At 31.7% G+C, this 13,859-nt stretch overlaps 1 protein-coding gene across 1 annotated transcript; it reads right to left on the bottom strand.

The window, feature by feature from the left end:
- Positions 1-8,522: 8,522 nt before the first annotated feature.
- LOC148599448 (C-type lectin domain family 9 member A-like) lies at positions 8,523-13,612 on the bottom strand. The gene is made up of 4 exons (XM_088559143.1): positions 13,476-13,612; positions 11,444-11,538; positions 10,581-10,674; positions 8,523-9,210 (listed from the first exon to the last, which is right to left on the bottom strand). Exons 1-4 carry the CDS (start codon positions 13,555-13,557, stop codon positions 8,984-8,986), a joined length of 498 nt encoding a protein of 165 aa, XP_088415269.1. The 5' UTR covers positions 13,558-13,612; the 3' UTR covers positions 8,523-8,983.
- Positions 13,613-13,859: the final 247 nt, after the last annotated feature.

Genomic DNA, 13,859 nt, shown 5'->3' with positions numbered 1-13,859 from the left:
GTCTACTATAAAGACTCCACAAATGAAATAATAACTCCTGTTAAATACTTATGTCCAATGTCTAATGTTCTCAGAATTTTAAATGCCTTTCTGCATTAGATATATGGCTATTCTAATTCATGTATGCAATGTTTTGCTTCTATTGAACGGGAAATTTTCTCTGAATAATTTTTTAGATAAATGAAATATTTGTCAGTTGAATGACAATTCAGTGGGAAAAACAACAGTGAAATATTTTGCCATATTCAATGGCTGGCACAAGTGTAAATATATCAATTCTAAATTGTACCAAAATATAAACTTAAGCACTTCTGGAGTGTCTGATTGCTTACCTAATTATGTAAAAAGTAACTCAATCCGTCCATTGAGAAAAATATTCCGTCCAAAAAGCCCTACAACTAAACAGTATTTTTTTGGTTATTTTTGAGTTGTGTTTTTTGCACATTTCAAGATTGTATTAGAAAATAGTTGACATTAATTTTTGTAAGCATTTTTGCCTGATTTACAAAACATTGTAATTGTAAAAACATATTTAAGGTTGATATCATTAACAAAAGCACATCATGACCTTCAGATGCAGATATTTAAGTACTTCTCTGTCTAAGAAACGGGCAAAATGTATACAAGTTGTGGCACATGAAGAGAAAAGCACTGATATTTTATTGCATTATCCAAGCATTTATACCACATCACCTCAAGAACTAAAGTATTGTGTAAAGTTTGCCTTTTTAAGATATTGATACATGTATGTCAAATTTAGTGGAAATACACTATGGAAAAATGGCGGGAACATTTTCTCACACTTTGTTCCTGTAAAACCAGTAAAAAATATCTAGGATAAATTTAAATACCTTTTTGGGTGTTAACTAGATGCATTGAATATATTTGAGGCAAAAAAGATCAAATTGAGAAAAATGATGTGGCACCCCTTGCCTGATTCTTATGCAGAATAGTGCTTAACACCATTGAGTTTGTATGCATTTGACTATTTTATTCTTTTTAGTAATGTGTTAAGTTTGATAAGAAGAGATTATTTTATTTCTTACATTATAGAAAGAAAACAAATCCGACAATTGTGAGCTTTCAAGACTTACCTTATAGTAAAAATTAAAATATTATGTTCTGTAATGATTTTCAGAAGCTTAGAACTTAAAAGCTCTCATTGAGGAATGTGATTTTGTTTAATTTTATGATTTATGCATTTTTGAATTACTGCTAACGCACTTAGCATTGTATTCATATATACATTTTTTTTACAAAAAAAAGTCAATATTTGAACCTCGAATTAATTTGTATTTTTAAAAATGAGTTAGAAAATATGTATCCTCCACTTTCCCTTCTAAGGGGTCAGCCATGTTGGCATGTCCATAATGGGATATAATTTAAAGTACAGTGTGCTTGTTGATGTTAACTTAGTTGCCTATATCCTTCACCCTACATGCATGGCTAACTCCCATACTAGCGGTATGTGAAGAAAAAAAAAAAAGTATTATTTGTTTCCAAAATCGAAAATATTTCCAGGTTCTACACCCTGTTCCCATTAAAAGAATCATTTTTTTTTGGTTCTATTTTGTAGTTGAGCTTCCACCTTTAATTTAAATGTACAGTATTATTTAATGACTTGTGTTTTTTTGTTGTTGTTTTTGTTTAGTTTTTGATATGCACAGTATTTAGTGATGATGTGCCTACTTGACTGATGTCTTTCAAAGTATGATAAATCTGTTACTGCTGATTTTTTTTTGTTTTTTTTTTTGTTAAAGAATAACTTCTTAGTTTACAATTATGAACAATATAGATGATGAAATGAGCCATGTTATTTTAAGTGTTTTGTAGTTTTCTTAAGGAATGTAATTGATATCAGATATATATTATCTAGTATAAAGAACTTTTGTTCAATTTAGGGAGAATAAATTGCAGAGTGGGTTTTGTTTTGCGTAAATAGAACCAAAGTTTTTTATTCAATGGATTCCTGTTGATCACATAGCCTATTTGTCAAAAAAAAAATTAAATTAACAGTAATATGCCATTAACAAAAATTATCATTTCAAGGGTAAATACCTAAAATTGTCAATGTGTTAGTAGGACATATTCTTTTATTATATCTAATTAGATTCCTGCCATAGTGTCTAGTTAAAAGAAAGAGAAAACAAAGTTCCTCAGAAAACTGAAGTATTTCACTAATATTGAATTTTTATTATACCCATTTAGGAACATGTTTGAGTAAATTTAAAAAAAAAAAGAAAATTGTAATTAAGAGGAATTTTCGAATTTTTGGTATTGTGTTATACAAATAAGATTTTTTACATGGATAAGTTGGGAATTGTTTTTGTTCTGTGAGTTTCTATGCAATTAACAGGTATGCAATTACATGGAATCCACTGTATAAGACAGTATATTCAGATATTAGTTACATTCCTTATAATTTGATAATTTGGCAAAAAAAACTATTATAAATTAAGTTAATTTATTCTAATACACATGCCACTTGACATCATTATTTCATTAATAAAGTAGTTCATTCATGACCTTGTGTATTGATTAGGTGATAGGAAAATTTTTTATCCAAGATAAAAATAAAACATCAGCGTCCTTTCTAACAGTAAAAATATTGACTTATATACTGTTAGAGAAAGTGTCATGACCTTCTGAATTATTTGGTTGTCATTACTTTTCAATGCCCAGAAGTTAGAGCTAGAGTTTTCTCCCTTTACAGTATGTCAAAGGGAAAACAATCGTACTGGGATTAAAAATGTCAGCTCAATCTTGCACTTTTACACACTGTAGCACTGGATGTGGTGGCAGGTATGGTTTGTTCCGTACCAATATTTTTGTTGGTACGGGAATGCCACATCTAAAATGCTGGTGAATTAAAAAAAAGAAAACAGGGTATTCTACTTGGTTACTGTTTAAAACAAATTCAGACATACCTGTTTGTAACTCCCACTGTAACTATCGAGATATGGATGCTTTGCTCTGTAACAGATATGTCTTCTTTATAGTGATATTATATTTTAGAGTTGTTTGTTTTACAAAATACACATGGGTAAAACATGATAAAATACTCATTATATATGAATATTTTAGTGCCATTACTAATATTGGTATCTTTTGTATTTTACAATACTTATTTTACATCGACGTGTTATTCTAGTCTTTTTTATTTTCACTAAATGTATTTTGCATTTGTACCAGTAGTGTTATGATATTGGCGACACCTATGTCCATGCACAAAGTACCAGATGTATTATTCATATGTAATGCTGCATTACATTGTTACATTATGTTGTTTAGTGGCAACTTATTTTTATTTTAGGTGATTTTTGTTGTGACATAAAAATAAATCTATTTTTTCAATTTTTATCAAAAAGCATCAAAGCGTGTCTTTACAAATGAATATAAATTTTTGATGCATGGAAATAAGTTTTCTGAAAAAAAAAACTATTCATGTAGTGGCATGAAAACTACATTTTATGTTTTATTATAATATAAAGCAAGATTCTTTTTCATGGAAAATTGACAAACAACTATAGCTTAAAATTGTATTAGGTTACATGCATACAGTAAAAGAACTCATTTGTTGTGAATTGTATATCATTGTACATTTTATTGTATTTTAGCTATTAAATTGTTATAATTTAAATGGAAATTATTTGTCACACAGATTTTACCCACTTTTAAGTAGACTACATAGAATCAAATTGTTAGAACACTATAAACAAACATTTTATAAAGCTTATTCAGTCTTTTTTATATGCAGTACATTTTGTATTACAATTTAATAGCATGACTTACAACTAAGAGAAAGAGATATTACTCAAATTTCCAATCATAAGATTTAAGAAATAAATCACAGGAACTCTGTTTTGATATTGTTTTACCACAGGCTGGCCGTTTATATTCCTTTATTTTATGGCACGCCCGCGGTAAAGCATTGATAAAATGAAGTTTCTGTGATATATTTAAATTCAAATAGGATTAGTTTCTTCATATTTTCAAAAAAAGATGCATCTTATGTGCACGAAATGCCGACCATTATTGAACTAATTTCAGTTTTGACGTGTAAAATTGGATTAAACTTGTATATGATTTTGAAAATATGACATTGGTTATTATGTTCTATCACTGCTGTTGTCTCAAGACCTTTCAGGCACATCATATTAGAACGAACCATGGTTCCGTAAACTTTGAAAAAAGTAAGAATAATTGTTAAGTCAATTTACTTTTATTTTACGACGGAAAAAATTATTAAGATGTCATTGTCTTTGTTGTTGTCATTGTTAACTTTTTTGTTTCCCTGCTGTAACTTTAGTTGTAGTGAACCAAATTTCATGTGTACTTTTTTTTTTGGTTGCTAGATGAAGCTTGCTATTGAAAATGGGGTCACTGGCTTTACTCTTCTGTAAAAATAGCCATAAGGTGTAAAACAGGTGTTCATTTTAAATTGATTTAGAAGATTTAATTCTCCAAAGATTATTGAACAGATTTCAAATAGCATTTATTATTTTCATTCTATAGGGGGTCAAAATGGGACCACAACCATTTTATTTCTGGTCAGATTTTGAAATAATTTTTCTTTGGATACCTCGTGGAATTCCCTTCCTGTACTGTTCAATTAGTTTTAGAATATCTCTTTCTGTTTTTTGAGTAACAAGGATCAAAGGGCTAATAATGTCATTTTTTGAGGGACTTTTTTTCTTAAATTTTCTATGAATTTAATGATAAGATTTTTTTTGGTTAATCATTCCTCTAATGAGAAAAGGGGGTATAAAGTGATCCATAAAAGTTCCATGAAAAGCAGAACATTTTACTCGAAATGAATTTGATAATATTGTGCAGTATTGTATCCCAAGAAGTTAGTTTGTTCATATTGAACTGTAAGTCCCTATGTTACAGTATGACAAAAATTAATAATGTGCTTACGATTGCCCCAAGTAAATAGAGTTCAGTGGACTGCAGTCGTATCATGCTGTGCTTAGCGAAGCTTTTTATTGTTTTTTTTATATATACACATGCTTTTTGGCAGATATTTTACTGTAACAGCTATTTTTCTGTCGAAAATTTTGTCACATGATACTGTAAACGACTTATGTCTGTATGCAACCTAAATTTTTTCATTAATTTTCCATTAAATTACAGAAATATTTTGCTGTAAAATTTCTCTTCATTTTGGTATATATGTTAGACAGAGTACAAATTACAGGAACTCCAAATATTCCAATAATTTTTTTACAGGCTTAACAATGTGTATGTTTATATATTACAACCTTTACATTACCTTATTGAATGTAAAAGTTATGTGTTGTTTTTTCAAAAATGTATTGACTTGAATTAGGAGATCTGTTTGTTTAGAAGTTCTAACTTAAAAACATATAGAAAATGGGAGAGTGAATATTTGTACCATGCACAAAGCTGTTATTGTAAGAAACTGCCTGACTTCTGAATGATGTGAAATAGTTTCCCCATGGTCTTAACTTTTCTTCAAGGGAGACAATTCCAGAGTACAAAAATGTTTTATCATAACCTCCAGATTACATGATGATCAAGATTTTTCATCCAAAGCTTTGATCACACCTTTTTGTGTTGGCTGCTTATTACAAAACTATTTCATTTGTGCCAACCTTATATTTGTTAATTTTTTTAATTATGTTTTGCTAAATGATTTTATTATCTGTGTTTGGAAAAAAGAAATGATGGAACATACATGTTTGTACATGTCATTTCTGAAGGTCAGTATTTTTGTTCCTAGATTATATTTGTTACAAAGACATGTTGAATATTTAACAGAATTGAAAGTGCAGGGTACATTACACCTCAAATATCTTTGATGAATTCCATTGTAATGGTTGATACCAAGTATTGAATGAACTTGTCTGTTAAGTGTCAGTCTTTGTGGGAATCAGGCAGCAGGTGAAACATGGTATGCCAAATCCACTATTTTGAAAGTGTTATTTAACTATTTGCACCTTGAGGATCAAGATTTTCCATATCATTTTGGTAAATTGAGTTATAATTACTTTAAAATGCACTGAAATGAACATTTCTAGGATAGATAACTCTGTCAAAAACCTTATTTTTTTTATACATTGTATTGGAAATTTCTTAAAAAATCCAATGATGGAGAGATTAAATAGTGGTCTTTTATAATAGAAAAAATCCTTCTGAACTGAGTGAAATTAAATTGTCAGATCAGTGGGATTTTCACATACATTTTTCTGATTTTACCCATTTTGCCAGATCCTTACAAAGACTTACACTCAATTACTGTTATTTCAGAATTTATTGTACGTAATCATTATTGCAATCGTGTCATTTAGTCAAAACTTTTCGAAATTTTGGAAAATATATATCAGTAACGTTTTTTTTCCAATTTAAGTGTATATTATTTTTCTCAATGATGAAATTGTTACAATAGTTCCTGATTTTTCAGTATCATAAAGATGTATTTGATATGCGGTTAGACCTTTAAGTATACACTATAAACAAGTAAAAAATCTATTATTTTAGTGAAATACATGTTTCAAAATATATTATACCTGTACCAACCAAACACTGAAAACCCTACAACACTATTGTTAGTCGGATAATACTTCGGCTTTAAAGTAAAGACTTTTTTATGTCAATTTTAACATTTTTCAAACTTAACATGTTAAATTTAATATTTTAAAGGAGCAACCATTTGACTTTTTGTAGGGGAGTACAATTTTGAAAATATATGCAAAACCAGAATTTTCAGGTGAACAATTTTTATTCGAAGGTCATTTAAAGTTAATTACATGTAATTGGTTCTTAGCATTTCTTACCGAGTCAAAAACCAGTAAGGAGGAAAGCTCTTGTCACTACTTTTATTGCCACTTAAAACAGTGATGAGGATGCTTTTCACATTGCTCACAGCTTAGAAAATATAAGGAAGTGCTTTATTTATTTTCTTTCTATTGTAATGGCAATAAACATTGCTGATAATACACGCTCTTAAGAAGAGTGGGATGGAAAACCCTGAAATTATTTCTTTTTGTTATACACAGATGTTTGTGGAAAACATGTATGTCAGGTCTCACTGAAATTACCGGAAACAAAATACCCCCTGTATACTTAAATGGTTGCTTTTGTAGTCTGCCGAACTGTTACATTATAGATTCTATGACATGTCAGATATTACCATGCACAAGCTTTAATTCTGTAGATCAGATTTGTGCAATTGACAATATAGCCTAACGGCTAAGCAGATTAAATAATAAGACATTTGTTTTGTTATCATTTGCAGTACCAGGTATTCCGTGAAAAATGCCTTTATCATATGCCTTGCTGCCGTTTTTTTTTCTATAGATACCTATGGCATTAGCCATATCGGTTTAGGAAAGTATGCATGACTCCTTTCATGTTTTAGTAAAACTGTAGGAATCTCCTATGTGAACAAACAAAATGTTCAGCCCTGAATCTTCATGAGATCAATCTAAGTCTCCTGTGAGAGATATTCTTGATATTACAAAGGTACTTGCTTACTCAGTTTTATTTCTACTTCCTAAGGGAACTTGAACAGTACGCTTGAACCAGTTTCGTGGATTTGATAAGGAGTTTTGCTCTTGCCTTGATAGTAGAGCTAATAAGCTAGTTTAGTGCACGTGGTACGAAGTTAACTAGGATGTGGTTAGTGTTTCTGGATAGGTAATTTGACAATAGTATATCATTTTATTACCAGTGTGTGCGACGCGCGTCTGTGTCACAGTCACCGATAACTCATTCAAGTTTTGGAGATATAAAAGTCTGTGCTTCAATATCCAAGAGGCATTTTTCTTTAAGTTTCCTCGCATCTACTCGTCTCATTTTGTTTGAGTATGATGGGTTTTCATTATTCAATCTTGGCTTGCTTTTTTGGACGCACGTTTTTCGTCAGTCTTTTGAGTAAAAATGTGCGAATTTTTTGTGGGAACAAAATTTATTCTCTTCTGAATTTTAAAATGATCCTTCTGAATCGCCAGCTTATAAGTATATTGTTTTTTTTTTTTTCAAAGATTGTACACCTCCAGCACAATCAGTACTTTACTCCAATTCCTTTTAAAATCGTAGCTTGCATTGCATGTTATTTTGAAGTAGTACCCAAGCTATGATTGCTTTCCCGTGATTCGTTTTAGATTGTTTACTCCATAATCTGCAATTTTACCTCTGATTTGATATTGAAAGGAACTACCTGTGAGGTGTTTACTGGTAGATCTCAAAATGGCAATATTATACCCTCACTCCTTCTGGCTTACAATGATTGATTGTACTTCGATCAGACCATGTACCTTGGAAGTGCAACTTATCTTTGACTGTTCCATATATTTTAACGAAACTTTAAACGGATTTTATGCATCATATCAAGATATAGATGAAGCAAGATATTAATATAGAAGGTGTACAAGAGGAAAGAACTCGTCTTCTGAGGTATTTCAAATTTTGCTAGTTTGTTTTGTCATTTTTTGCCTGTGTGAAATCGTTCGGGGAGGGGTAAAATTTGTTAACCTCCGGTAAAGTAAACCAAGCAATTTCAGTGTAGTTTTTTATCTAGCATGATGTATGTAAGTGTGAGAGATTAAAGTTTTGATACACATTTAAATGTGCCGCATATAATAATCATATGGTCCTCTTATGATAACCATGTGATAATTTACTCAAAGTAGTCAATATTGTGCTCGAAACATACGCTGAAAAACATATGATCATAACAATATGATCATGCTATTTTCATAATTAATCCGAAACGTATGAGTATTAAGTATCATGATGTGCTATATTCATAGGATAATCATATGTTGCTGACCATATAATTCTCATTCGTGGCACTTATGGCTGTGTTACATGCGCATTTGCTTCTCAAACAACACATTGTCAACAGTTCATGGGATTAGTTCAAGCATTCAGTATGAATCAGATCAGGATCATATATTACACGCAGGTATAACTGTAATTTAGATGTCAATATCATTCTAATCAAAGTCATATCAGTTTACTTCTCGCACATATATCCAAAATCACGCGTTCGGTCACAGTTATGGTCGTGAACAGCATAGCATTCAGCTGCATAAAAGAGCATACATTCATCAACTAGTTTCTTTTGTGTGGAGGCGAATGGGATATATTTCATCGGTTTATGCTGACCATCAGCAATCCATCTCCAGTCACCTCTTGGTAAAAACCTATTAATATTTCTTCCTCCAATGAAGTAACTATTCCCTGTAAAACAACAATTAAGATACTTAAAACGGAAACTGAATATTCGGGTTTTTATGGCAACCGTCAATATTTTTAGTGTTTTAGAAAATGTCCGAAGAGGTTGAACATTGTTGTTTTCATAATAAATGCTTTAAACTCTGTGCTGGTGCTAGTAGTTCATGAAATCATTATATTGCTCTGGGACAGTTCTGTTACTTTTTCAAGCTTTTAGGGATTTCTTTATTCTGTTTTAAAATTTTAAATCGAATCCAGTATTAAAATAAGCTGTTCTTCCTTGGTTGTTTAACTGTCATATTTTTATTTTGCTTATATTTTACAATATATCATATATTTAGATTAAAATATAACTTTTTTGTATATGCATTTTAAGTGTTGGTTTACACCCCTTTCCATCTACCCTATATCGCATACCCTATATTACACATCTGGACCTTTATTGCATTACCTATATCACACCTCAAGACCTATATCGCATATCATATCACACCTCTAGACCCATATCATATATTTAGATTAAAATATAACTATTTCGTTTATGCATTATAAGTGTTTGTTTATATCCTATATCATCTACCCCATATCGCAAATCCTATATCACACCTCTTGACCAATAGTTGTTGTTGTTGTTGTTGGGGTTTAACGTCCGAGCAGCAATATTTTAGCTATATTCAGACAATGAACATGAAATGGATGATAAAATGAACATGAAATGAAAAGAAAGGATGGGTCACAAGGATAATAGAGTCGACAAATTTTGATTGCCACTGGAAAAAGGGGGATGGGTAAGGTCGGACAATTTAGCCTTCTGTGGCGGAGCGCAAAGGTTCCTACTCCTATCGAATACCACAGCAGGGTTCTTTAACGTGCGAGGAACGTGGCATCTTTCCCAACACGGTGCACCACTATGGTTTGCGGTCAGGTTTTCCGTATTATAGCCTGACAACCCCAGCACGTAACACGCCAGGGGTACCCCATTCCACCACCTGGGGGTCACATCCCAGTTGCTCTGTGGGCAGAGCGCCTAGCCCCCGGCTAGGTTTCTGAGCACTATTGAGTCGCCTTTTACGACAAGCTTAGCGCTGCTGCAGGCCTATTCTTTTAACACCCGGACCTGCACGGGGCATTGACCAATAGTACATACCTTATATCACACCCCTGACCTATATCGCACCCCTTCACAAACTATAATTGATGTATGGTTAAAATACATGATATAATGAACATGAAATGTTAAAATCTGTATCACATGCTATATCAACCCTCGACCTATATCATCCCGTTGGGCGGTGGCCCCTTTGACGATATATGAGTCTCGGGTTGATATAGCATGTGATACAGATTTTGACATGTGATATATTACGTTATAATACCTGTCTTCATTTGTTGTAATTCATATTTGACAAGCATTAACTCTTCCATTGTTTCAAACGTGGCAAGATGAGCTCCCTGCTTTAAACACAATGCCTGTTGAAACAAATGACAAATTAACGAGAAGATCAAGGAATTATTCTTTAAAAACTTTCTGGTGAAAAGCATGGATTCAGCATACATATTCTATAAAGATTGCAGACTGGTCTGGGGCATTTAATTTGGTGAAAACATATGAGACTAGCTATACATGAAAAAAAAGACATATAATCGACGGAAAATCCGTTGAGTAAAGAAGGTCGCGAAAAAAGAAACACTCAACAGGTCATGCAAATATAAAATTAATAAAGAAAAAATAAGGGGAAGAAAAAGAAACGAACGACACTCTCCCTACATTAAACCTACGGTGTACTCAGGTACATCTCCTTCATCTTCCAAGACAAAAGTTATGCTGATTTTAGGAGGTCACGTACGGTGAAAAAGGGGTATTTTGACAGATGAAAGTCAATAATCAGTCAGGTCATGATAACAAGCGTAGATATAACTGAGCGACGAGCTTTGTGTATGGACAAATTAATTGCTAGCCTGTTGTGAAATTTGTTGTCTTGGTCGCAATATCTAGCTTAGCGTATGAGTATTCATTTGATGGTGGCTTTAAATGCCTTAAGAGAATAACATTATAATGAGTACCTTCCTTAGGGCATTTGATAATGTCTAAATATTGTCATTTAAGTTCTGTTGTCGAAAGTCTTTACAATATATTAATTTATAACTCAAGAATTGCAAAGCAAAAAAAACATTTGCCTAATATCAAAGTGATATATATATATATATAGTAGACTGCATCCAAAGCATATTTACTTACAAAACCTTCATCAGCGGACACCCTTTCGGACTGGAGCAAATAACAACCTTTCCCTATTCTTATCCATGGATGTGAGCATTTATCATCATCTGAGTCTGATTGAAAAAAATAAAATACGTAGCTTTTAGAAACACAAACTTGTTTAATTTTGTCTTTATATCTTTTCGCTTGATGTAGTGAAAGGTATGATATTTTTTTGTTTTGTCTTTTGTAGTTTTTATCTTATGTAGTTTTTTTTTTATCTTATTTTGTATCATTTGTCGAAATAATGTTGTTTAGTTAATAAGAATAATCCCTGAAAGACAAAAATACTGTTTATATAAATATCGCAAATGTCGGTATGCTTTTTCAGAGAGTAACATCTTATCAGCCCCATTGGAATCAAAACACAGGAAAATCTGAATTTTAAAATCAATGCTTGAAACAATCAAAATGGGGAGCCATATCCAGCAATGAGAAGTATGGCAAGTTAATACAAAGAATGAAGTCTCAGTTTTTAAGAGGTTTCGAATTCTGTGCTAATTAAAAGTTCGGTAAAACTAAAGCGTTTGCTTTAGATTTCATAATAGCATGTTTACTCCATTCGCTATTAGTTGTGTTGCGTATTCCTCAATAAGTTCAAAATAAGATTTGATAAACCATAGTAACATAAGAGGACTGGTATGTATGCTTCATAATAAACCGCTCGATCATACATACGATTTCTACATACGGCCATTTTTGTAAGACTGTAAAACACATTTACGTAAAAAATATAAAGCAAATGGATATGATGAATATTTCAAAAAGAAACCAATCCCAGCGGGATGACAAATGTAAGCTCAAGGTCACCAATGAGTCCTCAATGAACGACGACAAAAGCCTCATATCACATCTTAAACTGTAGCTTGCTCCAAAACAGCATTATAGTTTGCCCTTATGTTGTACTGCAGCATAAAAGTAAACTAAATTTGAAAACTAAACAAGACACTCAGAGGCCCAAAATTCATGACGTGGAACAAAATAAACAATGCGGGTTAAAGTACATTGGCGTGATCACAACCTTCTTTTAGTTCTGGCCACTTTGGAAAAAAAAACATAACACAATTTTTAATTTATAAAAATACCTAATTCGTGCAAAAAGATCTGGGTCCTAAAGCAGAGGACGCTTACCCTACCGGTGCACCTGGTCCATGCTCCCAGTCCAAGTTGCTCATTTACTTTTGTTACTTTGTATGTATGATTTTAGTTACTTTATGTTCTTTGTTGTATATGTCTGTTTTCCATGTCTGGTCTTTGTCCCTGGATTACATTCTTTTGATTACTGCTATAACCTTGGTTCCCTTGATTACTCATTAAACAGAAATAAATTTATTATACATAACACAAATGCACAAACAAAGGACTATATACAGTTAACTGACATGCCAGCTCCTGACCAGTTTAAACATATAAAAAGTTTTGTCCTCATCGTATGCAATACCAATCCAAATTCTTCTCATTCGGATTGAGAACCACGGCATATCATAAGTCATACAATAGGAACACAAAGGATACAACCCATGTCATGCCGAAAACTACTTTTAAATATAGTGTGTTAGTTTCGTTGTAAAGACCAAATGAGTCAATCAATGTCAATACAAAAAAAATCTTGTTTAATGATTTGACAACAATATCATGACTATATCACTTACGAATTAGCCTATTCGACGGTCAAGTCAACTTTGGTGAGCAATGAGTATTTCGATGCTTTGTAAAGAACATAATCATAAAATCAAAGCATTTTTTCTAAATTAAATACTATATTTCATACGAATTTGTCATAAATTCATGATCAATAAACGTTGAAAAGAGGTCCCAAATTGAGTTACATATGAAACCTTCTATACCAGGAATTTAAAACCAAAACTGATTTGTAAACTCTGATTGCTAAGATTTTATAAATAATGAACAGAGGAAACGTGGCGTATAATTATCTCTTTATCATTTTTGCTTTTAAAATCAGGCATTATCGACAGCAAATGCATCAAGAAATTGTACATATAGAACTTACGAGAAAAAGAAGTAGCAAATATCCATACAACTATTATTGCTCTAAATACGTTATGCGAAGGAATTTGCTTCGGATTCGCCATGTTGAATTGATGTATTTTGACAGTGGAATTAATACATTACCGAGGTTGTTTACCATTGTTTGGGATCAAATTTCAATTAACAATTTAACCACGTAACTTTCTTTGCAATATACACATTTAACAAATTTGTTCTTCACTGAGTGTCAAATTGCGCTCCACATCGAAAACAAGATGTTCTGTAAATAATAAACTATTAAACTATTATGTGCATGTACATAGTAATAATAGAAATGGTTTTGCTAACTTACTTCACATTTTGATAGTACAGTAATACATGCAACAGAAAAAAAAATGGTGGGGGA

This window comes from Perna viridis, chromosome 13 (assembly GCF_037379345.1).
Source record: "Perna viridis isolate PV_CMFRI_1.1 ecotype Kerala chromosome 13, ASM3737934v1, whole genome shotgun sequence".
NCBI classification, from domain to species: domain Eukaryota; kingdom Metazoa; phylum Mollusca; class Bivalvia; order Mytilida; family Mytilidae; genus Perna; species Perna viridis.
Note: the sequence above shows the minus strand (reverse complement) of the source record. Positions and strands in the feature narration are given on the sequence as shown.